The sequence below is a fragment of the Dryobates pubescens genome, chromosome 1 (assembly GCF_014839835.1).
Source record: "Dryobates pubescens isolate bDryPub1 chromosome 1, bDryPub1.pri, whole genome shotgun sequence".
In the NCBI taxonomy this organism is placed as follows: domain Eukaryota; kingdom Metazoa; phylum Chordata; class Aves; order Piciformes; family Picidae; genus Dryobates; species Dryobates pubescens.
Window position 1 is genome coordinate 13,868,647 of NC_071612.1, and position 22,537 is coordinate 13,891,183.

The 22,537-nt window shown below is 41.8% G+C and overlaps 1 protein-coding gene across 1 annotated transcript; it reads left to right on the top strand.

Moving 5' to 3' along the window:
* Positions 1-396: 396 nt before the first annotated feature.
* Positions 397-20,845, top strand: HADH (hydroxyacyl-CoA dehydrogenase). The gene is made up of 8 exons (XM_009902232.2): positions 397-561; positions 4,664-4,792; positions 5,632-5,789; positions 11,230-11,356; positions 14,827-14,916; positions 16,392-16,464; positions 19,609-19,725; positions 20,549-20,845. Exons 1-8 carry the CDS (start codon positions 433-435, stop codon positions 20,665-20,667), a joined length of 942 nt encoding a protein of 313 aa, XP_009900534.1. The 5' UTR covers positions 397-432; the 3' UTR covers positions 20,668-20,845.
* The last annotated feature ends 1,692 nt before the right edge of the window (positions 20,846-22,537 follow it).

Here is a 22,537-nt window from a genome sequence, read left to right on the forward strand (position 1 = left end):
TTTGATTTAATTTTGGCTTACTGTATAGTTTGTGCCTGAAAATAAAATCTCTGCCTAGTTCGGAAATACTTGTATTACGGAGTGCTCAGAGAAATGAGCTGCTAGAGCAGGAGGGGGAAGGCTTTGACGGCAGCGCGGTGACCTCCGCTGGAAGGGCAGAACTCACTGCAGCCTCAGCCTCATGCCCGCCGCGGGCGCAACGCCAGCCTACAACGGTGGGGTTAACCCTTGTGCTGACCTTGCTGTTGCTACCTGACTTCTCTTAAGGAGTCAAAAGTAGCGAAGGTGAAGGACTTACATCGCCTTTCACGGCAGCGAGCGCAAGCGGCGGGGCCCACCACCGCCCCGCGCTGCTCCCCGGGGCGGAGCGTGCCTCTCGCCCCGCCCGGTCCCGCTGCCTCTTGCTCGCCGCGTCCGCCACTCGCTTTCGCCATGGCCTTCGCCACCCGCCACTTCGTGCGCGCCGCTTCCTCCGCCGCAGCCACAGCGGCCGCCAAGAAGCTGATCATCAAGCATGTGACGATCATCGGTGGTGGCCTCATGGGCGCTGGCATCGCTCAGGTGAGTGTGGCTCGGTCTGGCCGCCGAGCTGGGGTGAGGGGAGGTGGCAGCATGGCGGCCGTGGAACGGGCGTGCAGCGTAAGGGTCCCTCACGGCTCGTTAGGGGCTGGGGCTCGCAGCTCCACGGGCCGGTGGGGTTAGCCGGGTTCCGCTCTGGTGTTCGACTCCTCCGGAGGCTGCGCTGCCAATTGGGGCCCCTTCCCGGGCAGAGCCAGCAGCGAAGACCGCGGCTCCAGCCACCCTGCCCTGCTGCTCTTGGCGTCCCGTTCGCTTCTTGCGTTCCACTTCAGTTTTTTATTTCAAGTTGAGCCCGGCTCCAATGCTTGCTCCAGTCCGCCCCGAGCGAGCAGGAGAGGACGAAGCAGTCTTGCTTCGCTCTCCTTCCCCTCAGGTGCCCTGTGCTGGCCCGGCCAGCATGAGCGAGTTGAGTCAGCACTCGATTAACTCCATCGTAATCTGCAAGGCAAGAGCAATATTAAAAAAGAACCCAAACCAGAACTTCTCCATGTGTCTTACAGTTTGTGTTCAAATTATGTCACGCAGTGCGGGTCGGAGCCTGAGTGTGTGTGTGTGGGTGAGTGTGTGTGTTGGGAGCAGCGGTTGCCTTTGCATGGACAGCCCTGGGCTACAGGCCAGCAGCATGTCCTGGGCCTGTCGAGGACGTAGCTGAGCTGGCGTGGGCAGCGTGGACTCATCACACCCCGCGGGTGAAGACTCTGTGTTGGCAAACTTCTGCCAATTCTGTTTTGATTGCCGCGGAGGAGTCGAAAGTGTTGCTGCAGCGCTGCTGGCTGCTTGCTCAACTTTCAAAGCTTTGTTGCCGGCCTAATCCACCCATCCTCCAGTCAGATGGGTAGGGAAGAACCAAGTTTGACGTTTGGAATTGTTTACGTTGGTTCTGAAGCCATTATGTGCAGTATCTATAAAGCACATAGTGTGTAGTAGTATTTTGTAAATGTTGATCCAAGAAAGAAGCTTCTACCTTGCCCAGGAAGCAGATCAAGTCATGTTTTGTGGGTTATTCAAGTAGAATGCAGCAGCTGAAATGAACTTCTAGCTGTCAGTCATTTGCAGAATTGTGAAATGGTTAATATTTAAATAGGGCTTCTTTTCCTATTGTTTAATGTCAGGTATTTGGCCTTCAAGTTCACCTTTAACTTGATGGCTTTGGGACAGACGACTGAACAGGCCCTGTCAGTGATTTATGTATTTACTTAATCCACAGAGCCTGTTGCCCAAGATACCAGGGTAGTTCACAGACTTCACAAACTGGAGTATTCAGGCATCCCCAGGTAGAAACTGACGGTGAGGTTGGATTTCATAAATAGCAGTTCTCCATTCTAATTAATGGATTTCCTTCCAGCAGTGTGGTCTTGTGGCCAGGAAGGCCAGTGCCATTCTGGGGTGTATTAGAAAGGGTGTGGTTAGGTCAAGAGAGGATCTCCTCCCCCTCCACTCTGCCCTGGTGAGGCTGCGTCTGGAATATTGTGTCCAGTTCTGGGCCCCTCAGTTCAGGGACAGGGAACTGCTTGAGAGTCCATCGCAGAGCCACAAAAATGATTAAGGGAGTGGAATCTCTTTCTTATGAGGAGACACGGAGGGAGCTGGGGGATTTTAGCTTGGAGAAGAGGAGACTAAGGGGTGACCTCATTAATATTTATAAATATGTAAGGGGTGAGTGCCAAGAGGATGGAGCCAGGCTCTGCTCGGTGATGCCTGATGACGGGACAAGGGGCAGTGGGTGAAAGTTGAGTCACAGGGAGTTCCATGGAAGCATGAGGAAATTTTTTTCCACTGTGTGAGTGACAGAACACTGGAACAGGCTGCCCGGGGGAGTATGGACTCTCCCTCTCTGGAGATATTCAAAACCCACCTGCATGTGTTCCTGTGTGACCTGCTCTAGGTGATCCTGCTCTGGCAGGGATGATCTTTTGAGGTCCTTTCCAGCCCCTAATATTCTGTGATTCTCAGGACTGAAGATTTCTCACATTCCTGTCTTAATTTTTTTTTTTTTTGTAAGAAATTAACTTGTTGTTTAATAACTAGTCTGTTAAAAACACTTCTCTGTACCTTGATACTGGAGCTTGGGGTTTCTGCTGAAGGAAGCATCAAGAAACAGCTTTGAAGAAAGCTTATGTTGGAGGAGGATGCAAAGGTTCTAATTCTGCAGGGACAGTGAACCAATCTGCATATCGTGTTAGACTGCACATTTTCAGAGAGTTGCTGGTCAAGAAAAGTGTATCTGGTATTTGGCAGTAACAGGGGCTGCAGTTTTCCACCACTGTTAGGGACCAACGGTTGTTTTGCTGACTATCTGTCTCCAAGTTGTCAATCCAAAATGAAAACAAATTATTATAACACAGAGTGGAGTCTCCTCTGTACCCTGTTAATAAAGCCTTTCTTCCCTTTTAAAACAGGAGTTATATCTCCTCTTTCCTTGCTTTCCCTCATGCTGTCAGGAGAAGCTAACCTCAGCTGAAATGTGTGAATGAAAACCAGGAGTCTGTGACTTCTGATTCTGCCACATGAAAAGCACTTCTCTGTGAGAAAGGCATTAACTGACTCCTCAGCAGTCTTGTTTCTTACTATTAAGACCATTGGATAGTAAACTCTGATCATGTGTTTGACTTGCAAGGAGATAGTAGGACCTTTTGCTATTGTTATTCTTTCTCATTGATGTAAATATGCTAAGAATGAGGTGGGGAAAGGAGATACTACTTTTTCTAGGGTTTGTTTTCCAGCTGGTCAGTGATTGTAGTTGGATATGAATTGTAATTGTAAATGGATAGCCAGTGAAGCATCTCTTACAAATGTGCTTGGTATTGATTTTTATCTTCTGAAGAGTGCAGGATCTTGCTTTACCATTGCAAATGATCAGCAGTGGATGAAGTGTGTGGAGCCCAAGTCCACGCTTCGTTTGAACATTATTTACCAATCATTTGTTTTTATGACATGGCTGTAGTGAAAATGCAGCTAGATAATTAATGCAGACTTGTTAAAGCTGAACTGCTGCTGTCCAGCAGCAGTCTGACTTTTCTTTATTTGCTGGATTAGTGAGACAACTCAGATTAGGGTAGCACTTGCTTTTCTTCAGAACATATCTCTGTATTTCTCATTTCAGCAAGACTTGTTGGAGTAGGTCCTGTGGGCAGGGGAGAGTCTTTAGTCTCCAGGTGCAAGGTCTGATGTAAAGTAAAAGCTTGCAGGAGGGAAGCTCCTAAGTTGTGTGATTTAAAGTACACTCCCACTGACTGGTTTTAAACATCTGTTTTCCACAATGATGTTACAACTCTCTTAATTCAAGAATTCTGAAAATGAAGATTGGCTTTTTCTAAATAACAAGAGAAACACAAATGAAACAACAGTGAAGGAATAGATAGTGAACAGCTGATTATTTTTTTTAACAGGCTGTGGCAATATGAGAAGGTGACTTCATGTGTTGGAAAATTAGTTGAATACCAACCAAAGAGACAACCCAGCAGTGCTGTCTGTAGTGGAGCCCGGGTTTGTACCGAGGATCAGTAGTAAGGAGAATACATGGGCTGTTCAGGCCATGAGTGGCTAACGTTTCACTGCCACTCCCAGCTGCACTGTCACCTTCCTGTTGTTGCAGGGACATACACGCTTATGGCCTAACAAGAGAGTTGTGATAGGTACTATTCCATGAAAACAGGGTTAGCCATCCCTTATGCCTCCTGCTCACCCTGCCGGCATTTCAGTTCTGGTCTCCACAGCCCTTTTCCTTAGAAGATCCAGCAGTCACCACTAAGCCACTTGGCTCTTTTCAAGACAGCTGTTCTGTTCTCTAGGCATAGCCACAAATTCAGCTGCCTGCAGATGCAGGAAAAATGTGTTGTGGTGTTTTGTTTGTTTGTTTTTTCCCCTTAGGTTGTTTGAAACCTTTATTCCTTTCCCTCTGCCCCAACTTTGTGCAGGTATTGATGATTTTTCTAGCAGAGTGTGCAAGTCTTCGTTCAGCGGTTTTTACCTGTCTTGTGCCTGGTTCTTTGCCTGTTGTCTTACCTGCCCCAACACAGATCAGTATGGTTGCTTGTTTCATGATACTGATGTTGGATCCTCTTTTTTCCCTTTTAATTTTCAGGTTGCAGCAGCCAGTGGTCACACTGTGGTGTTAGTAGACCAGTCAGAGGAAATCCTTAAGAAGTCTACAAAAGGGATTGAAGAGAGTTTGAAGAGAGTCACAAAGAAGAAATTTGCAGACAAGCCTGAGGTTGACATCTACTTTATTCCTCTAGGAAGACTTAGGAGAATAAAACCTGTCATGCTGATGTTCTGATATAGTTTACAGTTAGACATTATAGAGCATATTAATGCAATAGCTTAAAAAGACAACATTTTGGAGTGTGCTGAAGAACCTGGACTTCCCCTTTTTGATTCAGGGTGGTTTGAAAGATGTCTTACCTTATTTTCTTTGCTTCAGCCTTGAGATAAAGGTTTAAGACAGCTTGGTGACTTTTTAAAACACATGCTAAATGTGAGATGGTGCCAAATTATCCTAACTTAATTGATCTTTGAGCACTTACCTGGGAATGTACCAATTTTGTCCCAAAGCAAATAGCAACAAAATTGTCTTAATACCTTAGTAAGGAGTCTTTACATCCCCCTGCACCCCAGAAGACTTGGGCACAGGGTTACTGCAGTGGAAATGAGAGTGCAAGCTATGCAAGTTTAACGACCCTGGAGGAACATAAATTAGATGTATAAAATATTTGGCATTTGAGTAAGTAAGACTTAACATACAGCAAGTGACTGTGGGGCAGCTGATGCATCTAAAATCATATCTTACGGGTTATTTGATGCTGTGCTTGTCTCTCTATGCAGAATGAATTCAGAGGTCTCCCTTCAAAGCATATTTGATTGGCTAGGAAAATTTTGCCGGTGAAAGCATTGTATCTGTATGTACTTGGAACTTCCTTACTGATCTGGAGATGTGGCAGCCTGAATTTTTGAGGGCTGAGAATCCCTGCAGTGCACGTAAGGGGATTTTCATGTAAAAATGAAGTTGGAAGTTTTGTAAACAGATGTTGCAACTTCTTGGAATTGTTTCAGGCTGGTGCTGAGTTCGTTGAGAAGACCTTAAAGAACATCACAACAAGCACAGATGCAGGAGCTGTGGTCCACAGCACAGATCTGGTGATAGAGGCCATTGTGGAGAACCTGGAAGTTAAAAATGAACTCTTCAAGAGGCTGGATAAGTTTGCTCCAGAGTATGTGTATTTTTCCTGTTACATCTTGAAACTGAGACCTTTCTATCTTCTGTTTTCATTCTTATACTGTTAGTTGTGCATTTCTTTAGCTGCTTTGAAAAATCAACCAGTGATTCCAGGCCCTGAGGTGATACAGAGCAGTTGTTGTGCCAGGTGCATATGTTACCAGCAATTCCAGGTGTATTGACCAGGTTTATTTACTTGTTGCATTGCTTCATTTGATGTGCTCCTGGGTGTGGTTAGCCCATCTACTCAGCAAGTTCAAATCTAAGTGCTCTAGAGTAGGATAACTGTGTCATGGAACATGTGAGATGTGCTTAATATACATGTTCCCATATTTAAATAAAGTTGTTGTCAGTGCACCTGGCATAAATGATTTTTAAGAAATCTCAGCTGTCACAGTCAGCTCAGCAGCAGCTGAAGTGAACTTAAGTTCTTTGTTTTGTGAAAGTTTGGAAACAGCTCATTGCTGGTTACTCTACCAGATAAAAATGCAATTAATTTCTTAGTGTGCACTCCCTCAGCTACTCAGTCCATGGAGTCTTTGAACTTTATTTGATAACTGTTGAAGATCACTGTTGAACTCTATCCAACCCTCAAAATGCTGTAAGCTGAGCTTTCAGTCTTAGGGGCTTAATCCCTGTGGTAGATGATTCAGGATCACAAGACCTTGACTGTTTGCAGGTCGAGGTTTTAGCTAGTGCAATGAAATCTGGGGGTGTTGGGTAAGAGGTGTTCTAGACTGTCTTAACTAAAGTGCTAGGCAAGTCACAGCTTGCATTTAATGTCAAGGGAGAAAAGATGCTTGGAAGGGATCTCAAGGATAATCTGGTCCAACTTTTCTTGGCAAAAGCACAGTCTGGACATGTTAGCCTGGGGAAATTTTCAAGCTGTCTCATACACTTCTGAGAACATCAAATGATGACAAACAGCAGCTCATTGAGCACAGGGTAACCTGCCCTTAGCTTTAGTCTGACAGACAAAAGTAAGTAGCTGTCTTTGGCAATTAACAGGGTACCTGATCGTGATTAGATTGTGCTTATTTTGTGAAAACAGACCCTTGGTTGCCTGTGTTTTTGTCCTTCTACATCAGGAAAAGCTAATGAGCAAATTAGAGTGTGCTAAGTGGCAAACTGGACCTAGTCATCAGGGAAAAGCAGGCACAGGGACTTGAAGCCTCATTTAATAATATGGATATTTGGAACCCTGAGGCTCTCTTTTGTAAGATTGAGCTGTTTATAAGTGCAGCTGCCTTGAAACATCAAGTTTTGCATTAAAGATCGTTAAAAAAGTCATGGGACTTGTTCAGATATACTCCTTCCTCTGGCAGAAAGCATGGTTTTGCAGGATTGGGGAAAAGAGCATTGGACAAGAGAATTGGAAATGATGATGAACATACTGGTATCATGCATGTAGGATAAAAAGAGGGGAAGAGAATGGTGAAGAATATGGGTTGCAGTGTAAAAAGTCTAGATGAAAACAAACAAAAGCTGCTAAAATAGTGAAACTTAGTAGCCAGGTGTTTGAACTATTAGCCGTTAGGATAATTTGTAATAATGTGAGGAGTGTGGAACTGCAGATTGGGTCAGTAGCGTGGAGAAAGGCAGAAATATCTGGTGAGTGTTTTTTCGGTGCGTTAGAAGGAAGCAGTAGGCTTCATTCATCCCATGCAGCCCTGTGGTGGGATGGAAAACTCCTTGTTAATGTGGGTATCCTTCAGCATTTGTTAAGGCTCAATATGTCAAAATTTCTGGAACTATTATATGGCCTTACTGTTGCATCAGCTTAGTGGGAGTGAGGTTGATGGTAATAAAAATAAGGTTTGTGTAAAAAAAGCTTTGAGTCTTGGAAGAAGCTTTGCTTCTATGAGGTGCTGGGCATTGATGGCACTGTGAAGTCTGTGCTATAGGCAGAGATCATGAATTACCAGGCTTCTGAAGAGGGAAGACTTGTCTTCATTCAAATCCCAGGCCCTACCACCAGCTGATAGCTGTTGGAAACTTAAGGGGCTGTGTGTTACTGTTTCTTGGACAAGATGTTGCCTTTGGAATAGAAACTTCCTGGAACTTTGCTTTTTTCCTCTTTTGTACCGTGTCCCATACCTCAGCTGCCACAGCTACTTGTTTGTCTCCTGGTTTTGCACTATGATGATCTCTCCAGTGAAGATCAATCTGGAGACAGCACAAACCCAAATGGTTGCATTCAAAAACAAAGCAAAATTAACTTAATTCTTCTTCCTTTTTCTCCCTAAAAGATCTACAATTCCTGTGAAAATGAATCTGTAGGTGGAGGAGTGGGAAAGTTGTTCTTTGTCGAGAGAAGTGTTATGTCCAGGTGGGGAGTGGATTTCCCTTGAATTTTCAGAGAAAGTGTAATGAGCTAGGAGAGTTTGAGAACCCCAGAGAGCTTTGGGAACTCAGGGTATTCTTCATCAGGATAACTGTCCAGGTGAAACAGTGAGTGCTTTTCTTGGATGTCTGAGAGCAAGGCTAGTTAGTGTTCTTGGTTCTTGCTCTCAGTGTTACGTTCATCCTCATGGTAGTTACTGTGGTAGATGATCATCACCTTCAGAGCAGGCAATAAAGCATTGCTGCTCTGTTCTATTTTCCTCCTCTTTAATTGTTTCAGTCTCATGTTTCCATTTTGAAAGGTCATGATGGTTGGTTTGATTTTTTTGTAGAGTATCCCCACCTTCTTTGTGGCTTGTCGGTGTACAAACATAGCAGCACTTTCCCAAACAGGATCACAATGAGTATGACAGAAGAATTTTTGTGTATTCACATTAAGAGATGTTGCCTACTTGCTTTCAGTTTATTTCTGTGTGGTGGAAATGCCTGTCAGCACCTCTTACCTCTTGGTCTAGGACTTAACTTTGGATGTGGAAGCCCAGGTAGAAATGGGCCACTGTGTTAGAATCAGTGTGTTATAAAACTGGTGGAACAGAAGTGTTGTTTAGTGTTCAGTGTGGAATAGGTTGCACTTGATGATCTCAAAAGTCTTTTCCAACCTGGTTAGTTCTGTGATTTTTGTGAATGGAGCTGTGCTGCAAGGATCAGTTTTATTGAAGTGGTGTTTTTCTTTTCTGTCAGACCATGGTTTTAGTGTCTTCTTCTGACCCACTAGGTGGCACCAAGTGAAAGCACACTGGTGCCTGGAGACGCATCGCGGTGGCTTCCCTATTGCTTCTGAAAGCCTTCCAGCTCTGCTGTCATCTGAGGCAGGGGTGGTGTAATTCTAAGTCAGAGACATATAAATTCTGTTTTAAACTCAATTAAAATAAATGTGTTGATGAAAGCAGAAAGTGTAAATAGAGTGACTTTGAGAGCAAAAAGTGTAAATAAAGTGACTTTGTATGCAATACAAATTTGATGCTTTTTCCCTCCAAGGTTTTATGTTGTGTGAAGCTACAGTATTCACCTGCACACCAGAGGCCGAGGTAAAATCTTTTACTTTAAAGAAACCCAGAAATAAACCTAGCAGTGATTACAGCTCACAAATCAATGTGCTTAGATTTTATGGGAGTATTTAAATTCCTTGTGTGCAGTGGCAGATTTCCAGTGAAAGGTGTCTTTTAGATGTATTGACCTTGCAAAGTCAAAAATGAAATGCAGAATACTCTGAATACGCTTTGTAGTGCTCAACTTCAGAACAATATAAAGCCCACTTTCTGGTGGAAAATTGTACCAAAAGAATGTTTGTAAGAAGTATAAACAGGATTTTTTTTATTTCCTTCTCCTTGAATTCTCAAAACCTGGGACAACTGAAAAAAAAATCACTGTGGGTGGTGTTGTTGCTGCCAAATGTTTTCTTTTGATGCCGCTATCAGATGTCCCCACAACGTGGACATAACTTCTGTGAAAGCGCAGTTGTGAAGCTCAGTTATCTCTTAGTGAACTCTAAACAGAATATAGATTGACATTGGATGAGTCCAGCAGGGTAACTTTTTGAAATGTCAGTAGGATACAGCCCAGAATGGAAGGTAGAATTTCATCTCCAAATTAGTTTATGATTTTATAGAGTAGAAAGTATAGAATAAACTGGGTTGGAAGAGACCTTCACGATTATGTGGTTTGAAGAGTCATAGAACGGTTTAGGTTGGAGGGGACCTTAGAGATCATCTACTCCAACCTCTGTGCTACGGACAGGGATACCTCACAGCTAGGCTAGGCTGCTCAAGGCCTCATCTAACCTGGCCTTGAACACCTCCAGGAAAGAGGCATACACAGCCTTGCTGGGCAACCTATTCCAGAGTCTCACCACCCTCATGCCGAAGAGATGCTTCCTGTGATCCAGCCTAAACCTACTCTCCCTCAGCTTCAAGCCATTCCCCCTTGTTCTACTGCTAGACACCCTTATGAAAAGTCTCTTTCCAGCTTTCCTGTCAATTCCCTTCAGGGTATTGGAAAGCAGCTGTAAGGCCCCACTAGAGTCTTATCTAGGTTGAACAGTCCCAGCTCCCTCAGCCTATCCTCCTAGCAGAGGTACTCCAGCCTGTGTGTCATCTTTGTGGGTCTCCTCCTCTGGACTCCAGGAGTTTTATGCCCTTCTTATGATAGGGATACCAGAACTGGACACAGTATTTGAGGTGTAAAGGGGAAGAATCACCTCTCTTGACCTGCTGGCCACACTAGTCTTGATGCAGCCGAGGATACAATTTGCTTTTAGGGCTTTATGAGCACACTGCTGCCTCATGCCGAGTTGCTCATCAATCAATACTCCCAAGTCTTTCTTCAATATCTGAGAACCTCAGATACTTCTGGAGGGGGAAAAAAAGAGCAAGAGCTCCTCAAATCATTATAAAATGCAATTAGTAAGTCTGGTTTGTGTCTGGAAAAGGACTTCATGTGTCTTAAAGTTCTTGTCATTTTGTGTATCCTTGCAGTATCCCATGCATGTCAGTTTTTATCTTTTCCCCCCCGTTATCTCTTTGCTCATCATATCAACCACTGATCATTATTAAAAAAGTAAGATTCCAAATTCTTCTTAAGACTCCAGAGTGCATTTTTGATATGGCAAATGATTTGCTTTCCATAGGCGGTTGAAGGGTTAACCATTAAATAATTGCCGTTAGGCTTTCAGAATTGCTGAAAGAATTGAAGAGAGTTGAGGACTTAACAAAAATTTTCTTACAGAGTTTTTTTCCATCACCTGGTATAAATATTCAACATACCTAGGAGTCAGCAACTCACACAGCCTTTCCAGTGGTGGTTTGGGAAAGTTTCATGGCTGTGGTGGTCTTAGGTTGATGGTTGGACTCAATGATCTTAGAAGTCTTTTCCAACTGAAACAATTCTATGGTTCTACGTTTCATCATTGCTGTACTTAATATCTCAGCAAAGGGACCATAATAATCTGCAGGGATGTTTCTGAAAATCCATCAATCTCCCACTGTCAGAAAAATGGCTGTCTTTTATGCAGTCCCTATCTTTCTGTGTTCCAGGCGGACAATATTTGCCAGCAACACTTCCTCCTTGCAAATCACACAGATGGCCAACTCAACCACCAGGCAGGACCGATTTGGTGGCCTCCATTTCTTCAATCCTGTGCCTATGATGAAGCTTGTGGAGGTAAGTGTCTTACCACATCAACATTGTAATCGCTGTAGCACAGCAATGCAGTTGTGATCAATGAGGATTCAGTTCATGACACAGAGCTCTTGCAGGAGTGAAGGAGTAAGCTACCTCTAGTGGTAAGAGGTTAGTGCAGTCTCTATTGAGGGGCAGGTAGAAGAGACTGCAGTAAGTCTGTCAGCCTGAAGCCATGGCTGTTCTCCAGTGAACTGCCAGCCAGAGGTGCTGTTTGTGTGTAATGACCAGTTCAGGTGTTCAGGTACACTTAGTATGAGGACAGGCTGAGAGAGTTGGGGTTGTTCAGTTTGGAGAAGTGATGGCTCTGAGGAGACCTTGTTTTGGCCTTCCAATATGTGAAGGGGGCCTACAAGAAAGCTGGAGAGGGACTTTTTAGGGTCTTGCGTAGTGATAGGACTAGGGGCCATGGATGTAAGCTACAGGAGGGTAGATATAGATTAGATGTTAGGAAGAAGTTCTTCCCCATGAGGGTGGTGAGACACTGGAACTGGTTGCCCAGGGAGGTGGTGAAAGCCCTATCCCTGGATGTTTTTAAGGCCTGGCTGGATGTGGCTCTGGGCAGCCTGATCTGGTGGAAGGTGTCCCTGCCCATGGCAGGGGGATTGGAACTAGATGATCCTTGAGGTCCTTTCCAGCCCTGACAATTCTGTGATTCTGTGAGTAATAAGAATTGCTGATGGCTTAAACAAAATCATCCAGTGACTATCAGAGGAATTTCACAGTATCACAGTACATGAGAGGTTGGAAGGGACCTCAAGAGATCATTGAGTCCAACCCCCCTGCCAAAGCAGGATTATCTAGGGTAGTCTGCTTCCAGGTGAGCTTTGAAAGTCTGTAGAGAAGGAGAATCCACAACCTGTTTGGGCAGCCTGCTCCAGTGCTCTGTCACAAAGTTTCTCTTCATGTTGAGGTGAAATCTTCTATGTCCAAGCTTGTATCTGTTATTCCTTGTCTTATTAGAGTGCACCACCTAAAAGAGATTGGCCCACGGAAAATGACTGTGAGATGAAATCTTACTGCCTTGTCACTTCTGAAATGAAGTCAGTCATGTTCATTTCAGTATTCCAGATGATTTGTCTGGAAGCATTACAGTATTTCCCAGACTTCAAGGAAGTGTACAAAGGTTTTACATAACTCTTCAGCTATCTTTGCTAAACATACTGCATTTGTCTGCATCATGCAACTCCTAGTAATGCTGCAGTGCAGAGCAGGGTAAGAAATAAGCTGATACAACAGTTTGTCTGAGCCTCCAAAGTAAAGATCATGCTTCAGGAAAAAAAACAAAACCAAAACCCCAAGTCTCTCTTCTCCTTTTTCTTACCTTCCCATGTTATGTCTGACCCTGATCAGCCAGAACTTTATAAATTTTTTGGCAGCTCTACCCCAAATTTTCACATACTTCATGCCTTTAAATGCTATAAATATTTTCCCTCTTTCTCAGGAGTGAATATTTCTAGTATTGCCTTTTGAACACCTGACATCTACTTCATTAGAATTGGTTTTGCTTGTTTCCCATTAAAATATGTATTGCTCTTTGTCTTAAACCTAATATTCTCTTCCTCTCCTTTTTGAAACATTTAAATCTTTTAACTGAAATGAAATTTTGTTCAGAATATGAGTGTCTGATGAGGGCTGCAATACTTGCAGGTTCTCACCAACTGTACACGTGTGTGTTTGGGTATTTTTTTGTTGTTGTTAGCTTTATATTGCATCCTGTATATTCTGGCTAAATACTCTGAGAAAAATGTTGTAAGAAGGAGAGAGAGGAATTCTCTAGGTATTGTCAGAGATAGCAGAAGTGTTTAGCATAATTCTTTAGGTTAACGTACACTTTATTGAGTTCTGTTCTGAGAACTACTTGCTGTTAGGAAGTTCTTTCTGTGGGTGAAATGTTCTGTGTCTTGTCTCAAGTCCAAATTAAATCATAGTCTTTAGAAATCTAAAGTAAGATTTGAAAAGTACAGAAGATACCTATTGCTTGTGGAAAAAAAAACTACCAAAAACCCCCACAAACTCACCCCACCCTCCCCCCACTAAATCAGAGCAATCCCTGTCTGGATGCTGTAGTCAATCAATTTGTAGGTTTTTTTTTCAACCACACCTAACAAATGTTCTACCCCAGAGTCACTCCAGTTGATGAAGGGTTTTGAAACACAGCATGCACTTTTAAAATGTGCTTCTGAAATGCACTTTTAAAAGCTTTGCTTCTGTTTCAGATCTGCTGTAAACCAAGCTTGGTTTTGACAAACGCTGTCAAACAACATTTTCTGTGCAAAACAGAAGTTTCAGTTTGAGATACTGAGGGAAAAGTCGAGAGAAGTGCATAAAAGCTATGAAAGATATTACTGGAATTGCCAGCCATCTGTCATGGAACCTGTCCTTCATGGATCACAAATCTGCAGTGCCTTTGAGTCTTTACTTGCTCTTTTCATTATTGATCTCTTGCTCAGAAGCACTTAGCTTCCAGGGGATTTCTTTCTCTAATAATTCAAAAGGCTAGTGCTAATGATTGAAAATTCTGAAGTATATAGTAAAAGCTCATTCTTGAAACTGTTACAGTCTTATGTAAGTATCTCAGATATTTTTATCTGATATCAAAGTGAAAGAACACTCTTTACTGCTGAGAAACAAGACTTTTCCTCAGTCCTAGCAGCAGTTTTTTGTTGGCCTTGCGTCAGTCAGAGGAAATCTCTCTGTGACTTAAGGTATGAACAAGGTCAGCCCTAACTGCTGATGTATAGGAGTTTTCAGTTAAAGCACACAGGTCAGTTTCAACACAAATATCACAAGCAGTTCAAAGTTGTCAGGTCTGTTTTCTTCCTTTTTTTCTTTGTGGGGTGGGGTTGAGGGTAGGTCTCTTAATAAGTGACTTTATGCATCTCAGTTAAGTATTGAAAATAACTACATGTGATGAAAGAGTCAGTTGTGAAGAAAATAAACATGGAAATGTACTACTCAAAGCTGAGAGGCTGTCATAGATTTGAAAGATAGATTTTTCCATTTCCTTTAGAATTAAATCTTATGTTTGCGTTGGTCACAATGCTTTGTATCAGGCACTATATCTGTTGGTGTGGCTCTCCAGAGATGAAGTTGCTGTTTCCCAAGGCAGCAGAGACTTTGTGGCATTTAAAGTTTGTTTTGTTACACTATAATGGGTCAATGTGGTTGCAAAGGATGATCCATTTGACCGTCCATACTGACAGAGTGGGAAACTCTTTAAACACCTAGTTTTGAAATGTGCAAAATGTTGCATCTATCTTTAAAATAGATTTATGTGTCTGTTACCTGTAAATCCACTGAAATATTTTTTTGTTTTGTTTTTTTTTTGTAAAATAAATGTGTGAATTTCTGGAGCAGTGCTTTGGATTACAGTTTAATCATTACTGTACTGGGAAATAAGAGTATGCTCATAAATGTGCTTGCAATCTCTTTACATTCCTGCTGCCCAGGTCATCAAGACTCCAATGACCAGCCAAAAGACTTTTGAATCACTTGTGGATTTCAGCAAAGCAGTAGGGAAAAGTCCTGTCAGTTGCAAGGTGAGTGCATATTTATTGTATAGTGTTCAAAGGGTCTATGCTTAAAAACTGCTAATTTTAAGGTAGTAAGTTTTAGTAGATACAAGATCACTTCAAGAACTTCCAGGCTACTTTTTGTTCAGTTTTTCTTCCCTATTAAAAGCATTTTGATAAAGAAAACACCCACAGATACCTCAAAGTAGAGTGCTTGAAACACCTCTTCTAGAGCAGCAAAACTCACAAGTATTGGGGTTTACATTTTCTTTTCTTTTCCAGTCCTGCAGAAGCCTGGACTGGAGAGGTTAAGTAGGAGCTCACCTTTAGGCCCGCTTGAGACAAGACTGTTACCTCTTTTACTGTGAGGCAGCTGGATGAATCCTCCATGGTGTGTGCTCACTGCAAGTTTGTCTTAACACTGAAGTAATTAGACCCATATTAATCTTCTATTGCATTGCAGCTCTCTGACAGAAGAACACCCTACTTCCTAAGCCCAAATCCATTAACTTGTGGTCTGGGTAGCTTTATGCAAGCTGTTTGCCTTGATTTTCATAGCCCCCAGGAGACATCTGTTCATAAAAAGAAGGCCCTGCAATCTGGTAGTTGCCAGTCATTCAGTGTCTGGATTCTGGACTAATTCTGGCTGTACTCCTAAATAGCATTGTGGCCTTAGCTGACTCCCCCCCGCCCCAGTTTGTGTCACAGCTATGCAGTATGTGATCTGCAGAATATATAATGAATTCCAGTTATAAATCAGCTTGGACAGAGGACAGTGCAGTCTGAATGGCTGAACTGAACTTCTTTGGGGTTTTTGTCCTTTTAAATTTTTCTTTTTATTCCTGTTTGTAGAAGAAAAGTTGCTTGGATTTCTCTGGATTAAATATTGAGATAGGATGAACAATAAACACCTGAAACAGTAGTAGTGGATGAAATAATACTATATTTGCAAAGCTCTTTCTCTGTATTTATATTGATTCTTTAATCAAAGAAGTCCTGTATCAGTTTATCTTCTTCTGGCAGCAAGTATCTTATCTTCCCATTGATAGTGTTGGTGTTTGTTGTTGAAGCAGACTGTTTAGCCAGGAGTTGTTGGTGTTTTGTTTTGTTTTGGGTTGGGTTTTTTTGTGAGCACACTAAAAAAAAATGTTGGAACTGCTCTTCTGGTATCATTCAGGAAACTTTATCAGCAGAATTTTAGCAAAGAAAAGGCATTTGCCAACTGGCCTCATTAAATTGTTTTAAGATTAAGGAGTTGAGCTTGTGGCAGTTTTATTGTTCTCAGTCACGGTGAGTGTTTCTGTGCCATTCCTTGTTTGCGAATTTCCTCTGTTGTGTTTTAATACTGAGCAGATCAATCATGAAAAATATGGTTTGGAGAGCACCAGCAGTTGATGACTCAATAAGTATCCTACATCTACTTATTTAAACTATCATATAGGCCTTGAGTGTAGCACTGGTAAAGAATGTTTACTTAAAATCCCTTTTTCACTTTCTCATAGGATACTCCAGGGTTTATTGTAAACCGTCTCTTGGTGCCTTACATGATGGAAGCTGTTCGACTTTTTGAGAGAGGTACTTGTTGGGATATTGAATTCAGGGAATCTTGGCAAATAACTGCTAAATATTATATTCCTTCAGAAAAGCCTTGGGATTCCCTCAAAACTTTCAGACCTTAACGGCTGGAAGTCAACAATGAACATCAAATAGAGCCAGCATGTGTAGCTGGGAACACCTCGTCTTCAGTTTGAAATGTCAGTGTATGCAGAGTCAGAAGGTACTAGTTACTTCAGTGGGAAATTCTGGTGGGGGGAAAAGCTTGTGGTTTGGAGATGGCAAGGTGTGTGTAGTGCCCTTGTAAAAATACTCTCTGCCAGCTAACCAGGAACTTCTCTTCCATCCTGAGTTGTTAATGAAAGTAGTTGAAAATCTCCCTAATGGGACCCATAGCAAAGTTCTCCAGAGTTTACTTAATATTTGGCTTGTGAACAAACAACTCCAGTTTTCACCTAAAGTAGGTAACATATACTGAATGTCACGCTGCAGTGCTAAACATACACGTGATATGGGCTCAACCATTGCCCCATAAAACACCCTGTTCATCTTCTATGTCCTTTTTTTAAACACAGGTGCTTGAGGAAATCCCATCTCACTGCTGGTCTCTATTATATTAATACTGAGGCTAGGTAGAAATAATGACAAATCTCCAAAGAACCACTGAATTTTTCAGAGCATTGGTAATGGCTTCAAAAAGGAGGCAAGCCTATAATATAGTGGATGAAGAAATTACAGGCTATAATTGCTTTTATTTCAAGTGCATTGCTTATAGCTCCATGCTACTAAGGATGTCATTTGAAACGTTTTGTTTTTGAAATCACTGATATTTTACAGATGAAAGCACTCCATTATGAGGGTTCCACCAAATATGCTTTAAATATTAAAAATCTCTTTTATAGCACATGAGAAGGATGGTTTGATCTCCAGGAAGGAAAAAAAAAAGAAAGCCTAAACCAACACTACTTGTTTATCCATCAACAGATGTACCTAATTACATCTCAAAGGGAGAAAAGAGCAAGTTTAATGACTTGAAAGGCAGAAGCGTGGATGTGAGGGGGCATTATTCCCCTAGAAAAAGTCACAGTTTTAATAGAATGTGTGAGTGTTCCAGTGTGTGTGCAAGGTGCCTTTGTTAAGTGATGCATATCATTATGCATATTTCAGGAGACAATAGAACTTTAATTAACTGTAGAAGAAAAGTCACTGAGATTGTGTGTTAAAATTGGCCGGTTTCTGCCGAAGCGAAACAATGTTTTGATTTGATCTTTATTCTGTTTGTATTTTGCTCAACAGTATGATGTTTCCAAACTTGTTTAAAAGTTCACTGATGAATTTTTAACTCTAATGAGGTCTGTTTACAAAGCTGGTTAATGTTTTGAAAAGCCTGATGGCTGCCTTCTAATGTGCGTTTTCCATCGATCCAAGTTAAATTTTTATCATACCCTTTGCGTTAATTCTCAGAGTAGACACTGGAGCCAGACTGTCATCCACATTAGTATGAAACTGGGTCTCTCTCCTGGCAACCCCAAGCACTGAAATACCATTTTATTGGGTCAGTCCTTGAGTCTTTATACGTACAAAATCTCCTTGGGTTAAATGTGTGCCTCTGCACAGGCAAAATCCCTTCAGCATGCTATCGGTGATTTAAACAGGGGACATATTATAAATGTCACTGTGCGGTGCTCTGTACTGCTCTGTTCTTAGCAGAAACCCCAAAGACAGCAGGCAGTCAAGTTTCTGTGGAAGTCTGATTTTATTAGGAGACTACTGTGAGCTGGGGGATACAACCCTTGTTTGCCCTTTTACTATTTTTCATTATATTGTAACAAAACTGTGTACTGTCAGGCAGCCAAGTCCCAAGTTTGACAAAGTGGGACAGATCTGTGGATAAAAAAAGTGTGTGCATCTGCATCAGCTTCAAATGAGTTAGGGATTCACCTGTGTTTGAATTGGGGGAACTGAATTTGTGTCAGAACTAAGTAAGGCTAATCTTTGTAGTTTCTCAGAAATAAAATGTGGCTTAAAAAAATTAAATTGGCAGCTTAGAGAGTATAAAGGAGATACATAAAAATTATTACTTCATACAGAAGTTCCACTGAAGTTGCTGCCTTTACAAGAGATTTTGGAAATGCATTTCTAAGATTCTCTGATCTTAGGTGTATAAATTGCACAGGTTGTGTCTGCCAAGGTTTGGGACACCCTGACTACCTGAACGCATCAAGCATGGACATTATTTAACAGGTACCTCTGGGGTTTATTTAACATCATCCTTTTAACAGGATCTGCAAAGAGGTGCACTGTATTCAACAAAATATGTATTAGAAATAAGCAGTAAAGGTGCCTCTGCTTTCGTGATAACTACTAAGTATGCATTCCCAGCACACTGGGAGCATACTTCACCCCAGAATGAGGTGAATGTCAACTGTGACAGTGTGACAACACAGGGTTTATATTCTTACAGGCACAGACTGAAGTAGAAGTAACAAACTTCTGATAATTTGTAATTATTTTTTTTACCCTTTTGGAATTCACAAATTTAACTGCACCTGCACAGTCTCTTCAGGTCATTCCTGTCTGCTATCTGATGCTGACGAGTAACCTCTGGTAAAAGTTGCTTTCATTCATTATGCTACTCAGCTGCTTCCGCTCTCCTCCCCATCCCATCCCTGCCTTGTCCCTCAGCTGGGTGTTACTTGCTGTTGTGGATTAAGGGAAGCTGTGTCCTTTGCACCATTCAGAAGCTGCTGCTGATCTTCTGAAGCTGGAATTGAGATCTTGCCTGCCTTCCACTATTCAGCTGGCTCTAAAAGAAGCTCTCAGTTCTTAGTGACCGTTTCTTTCTCTAGTCTTTCCGACAGGTTGAGTACCATAGCTATGGCTCCATCAGTAGTGTAGTGATCTATATGGAAATGCCAGAGGAAGCTGGAAAAATGGAAAACAGGCCTGCAGGGCTTCTTTTAAATTTCTTTTTTTTTGAGAGAGAGATTTAGCTTTGTACTCCAGCATGTGTATGCTGACTCCAGTTTTTGTGGTTCTGAAACGTGCAGAGATTTCTGTGAAGAGCTGCACCAGGGTGAAATAACACTCTGTTAATTATTTATTAGTGGTGCCAAGTATATGCAGAGTCTTCTCTGTTCATCAAACTGTCAATCTTTTCTCCAGGAGATGCATCAAAGGAAGATATTGATGTTGCTATGAAGCTTGGGGCTGGCTATCCCATGGGTCCATTTGAACTGCTGGACTATGTTGGGTTGGATACCAGTAAATACATTATAGATGGTACTGCATGCTTATTTTCTTCTGGTTTTCCCCTTTTTAGCAAAATTGTAGATGAATGTTCTAATGAAAATCTAACTCCTTAATTAGTTTTAAACTGAAGGCTTATGGCATAGCCTTTTAACTGCTGAGGAGAAGGGAATGAGAATTCAGCTCAGAAAGCTGTATGAGTACAGTACTTGTACTGTATGCCTGTTCCCTGCATACATGAGGACAGGAAAAAATGGTGGTTTTGCTGACTTCATCAAGTTCCAGTGGAAAATAATAGTATTGATGGAACTTTAACTACAAAAAAAGAGTAAGTCAATGGGATGAGAAACATGTGCTTGGAAGGTAAGAAATTCTGATGAAAAGCACAGTGAAACCTCTTTTCCTTTTAGCCAGTACTGTGGAGCAATGTTACATTGTTCTAAGTGACCATGTCTTGCACGGGTGGAAATTCAGCTTGGAATTTCTTTCCACTTGAATTTCTGTGCAGTGTAGCCTCTGTTCTGTTTCCTTGTACTTAAATATGTTGGGTTTTTTATGTTTTCCTTAATTTTTCAATACTTTTTTTTAAGTATTACAAGTCCTCAGCTGTGGACATTATAAGGGGTTCGGACTAGACTATGCCTGAATACTAGCTGCTAGATGTGCTCATAATTGCCAGTGCTGATCTGTGCTTTTTTTTTGAAGCTGTATTGTAAGGTCTCAGTCCAGAATAAGTTGCAAACCACCTTCAGTTTTTCTGAGCTCTTCATGTTTTTCTAAGGAGATGTGCATCTCTATTGCCTTTTCTGCTTATACAGAACTGTTTCTAATTTAGCCATTTCTTTTCCTCTACTAGGATGGCATGCATTAGAGCCCAACAATCCCCTTTTTGCACCCAGCCCACTCCTGAACAAACTGGTACAAGAAAAGAAGCTGGGCAAGAAGACTGGAGAAGGTTTTTACAAATACAAATGAACTCCAGAGGTGTTAAACTCTGTGCTACGCAGCGTTGCCAGGTGATTGCAGGTGAATTCAGTTTGAACCTCCCCAAGGATGGCACAGACTGCATTTAGAACATAACACATCTCTGAACTGAGTGATTGCACTAGGTAACTATTTCTCTGGTGAGAGCTTGATTTGGTAGATTCATGGTTTTTTTTTTCCTTATAATCCTGAAAAGCCTTCATGTACAGTGCCTTCATGTGAAGGTTGATTTTTTTTTTTTCACATGCAGGACAGGCTGACAAGTGAAGTTATGGATTTGAAACATTATTATGTTAATGGGGAAAATTCTAACAAAATGACCACACTTTCTTAAAAATAAAGTTTTCAACAATTCTGGGTTGAATGTGATGGCTTGCAGCTCGCGTGCTTGGTTGCAGCCCACTGGGTGGCAGTCTCCTTTCACTCTGGCAAATGTCACGGTGGAAAGACAGAAAGGGGTTTTGTTAGGGTTTCTCCTAAGTGCAGTGCTAATCTGTAGGTGGAAATTACAGTGCCTTGAACAATAATTTTTTTAATGTCATATTGTTTAACAGGAAAACATCAAATAATCCTGCAGTGGCAGGCTGTCACCTGGACGGAAGGTTCCAAATACAGCATTTAAAAGCAGAACTCATGATTTGTATTGGTATTTTCCAGTAGTTTGGAATACCAGATGTGGGGTCTTCTTTTTCCTAGGTCCTCTAGAAATGTAACAAAGAGGTAGCTTCTATTCTGGAAGGTCAAGTCATAGAATGATAGAACTGCTGGGGTTGGAAGAGCCCTTTGAGATCAAGTGAGCTCACCTAGAGCATGAAATTCCACCACTACTGCTAAGTTACTACCAGTAAACCGTGTTCCTCAGCACCACATCCATGTGTCCTTTAGATACCTCCAGGGATGGTGACTCTACCACTTGCCTGGGCAGCCTGTTCCAATAACTAAACTAGGAAGCTGGTGAAAGCTTACACATGCTTTCTAGCATCCTGCAAATTTGCTTCATTTACTGGCTATTCATTTCAAGTGTCATTTTCACATGCTACACAACTACTGGAGTTGAGTACTTCAAGGGATTGGAGTCTGTGCTGTGTAAACAAATAGGTGTGTCTGGTTGTGTGAGGTACCTTCTGTTTTGCAGCTTTATTTCTTGGAACTTAGCAGAATGAATTTGTTCCTGGTGGGAGGGCTGCAAATCTTGCCTTTTCTCCAAGAAAGTGTGAGTGGGCATGAGGGTTGGAGTTCCAGTTCAGCTGACTAGTGGCCATCTTTTACTTTCTGTATTTTGGATCTGCAAACTGAGTGCTTATATATATATATATCTGTATCTTTTTTTTTATTAAAGAAATTATGAAGAATTATTTAAGTTGCCTCTTACTCTCTCCTCCAACATCTTATTCTGACTGCATATAAAGAAACCGAAGCTGACACATGCTATTTGCTTGGACGTGATCATACAAGGAATGTCTTTGGAATAAAAGTTGTTGGTTTATTGGATCCTTGTTGCTAATTAAAGATCTTTTTGACTTGCTTATCTTGAAACAAAAGGGTTAAGGAAAGAAATGGTACTGCAGACAGTCTCTTTCCTTTACCCCCCAATATGTTGTTAAATTGAGTTGGATTCCTGAAAATACAGTCCACTTCTTGCATCTGAAGTCTGCTTCACTTGAAGGTTCTTCATGCCTGTAAATCAGTTCCAGTGACTTTTCAAGTGCTGCAGGGTGAAATTAGTTTCAGAACTACTGTTTTGAGTAGTACTTAAAAATGGGAACATGTATTACTTTTGTGTCTGTTTTGTACAACATTGAGGCAGTGTGAACTCAATGCTGCTCCTTTTGCTTTGGAAGATCATTTTTAGTTTGCAAAC

What these genes read in the sequence shown, in the direction of transcription:
- HADH (XM_009902232.2), top strand. Translation starts at nt 433, where the DNA reads ATGGCCTTCGCCACCCGCCACTTCGTGCGCGCCGCTTCCTCCGCCGCA. An exon ending in CTGGATAAGTTTGCTCCAGA is followed by an intron (nt 5,790 to 11,229) that starts GTATGTGTATTT and finishes TCTGTGTTCCAG; the next exon opens with GCGGACAATATTTGCCAGCA. An exon ending in AAAGTCCTGTCAGTTGCAAG is followed by an intron (nt 14,917 to 16,391) that starts GTGAGTGCATAT and finishes ACTTTCTCATAG; the next exon opens with GATACTCCAGGGTTTATTGT.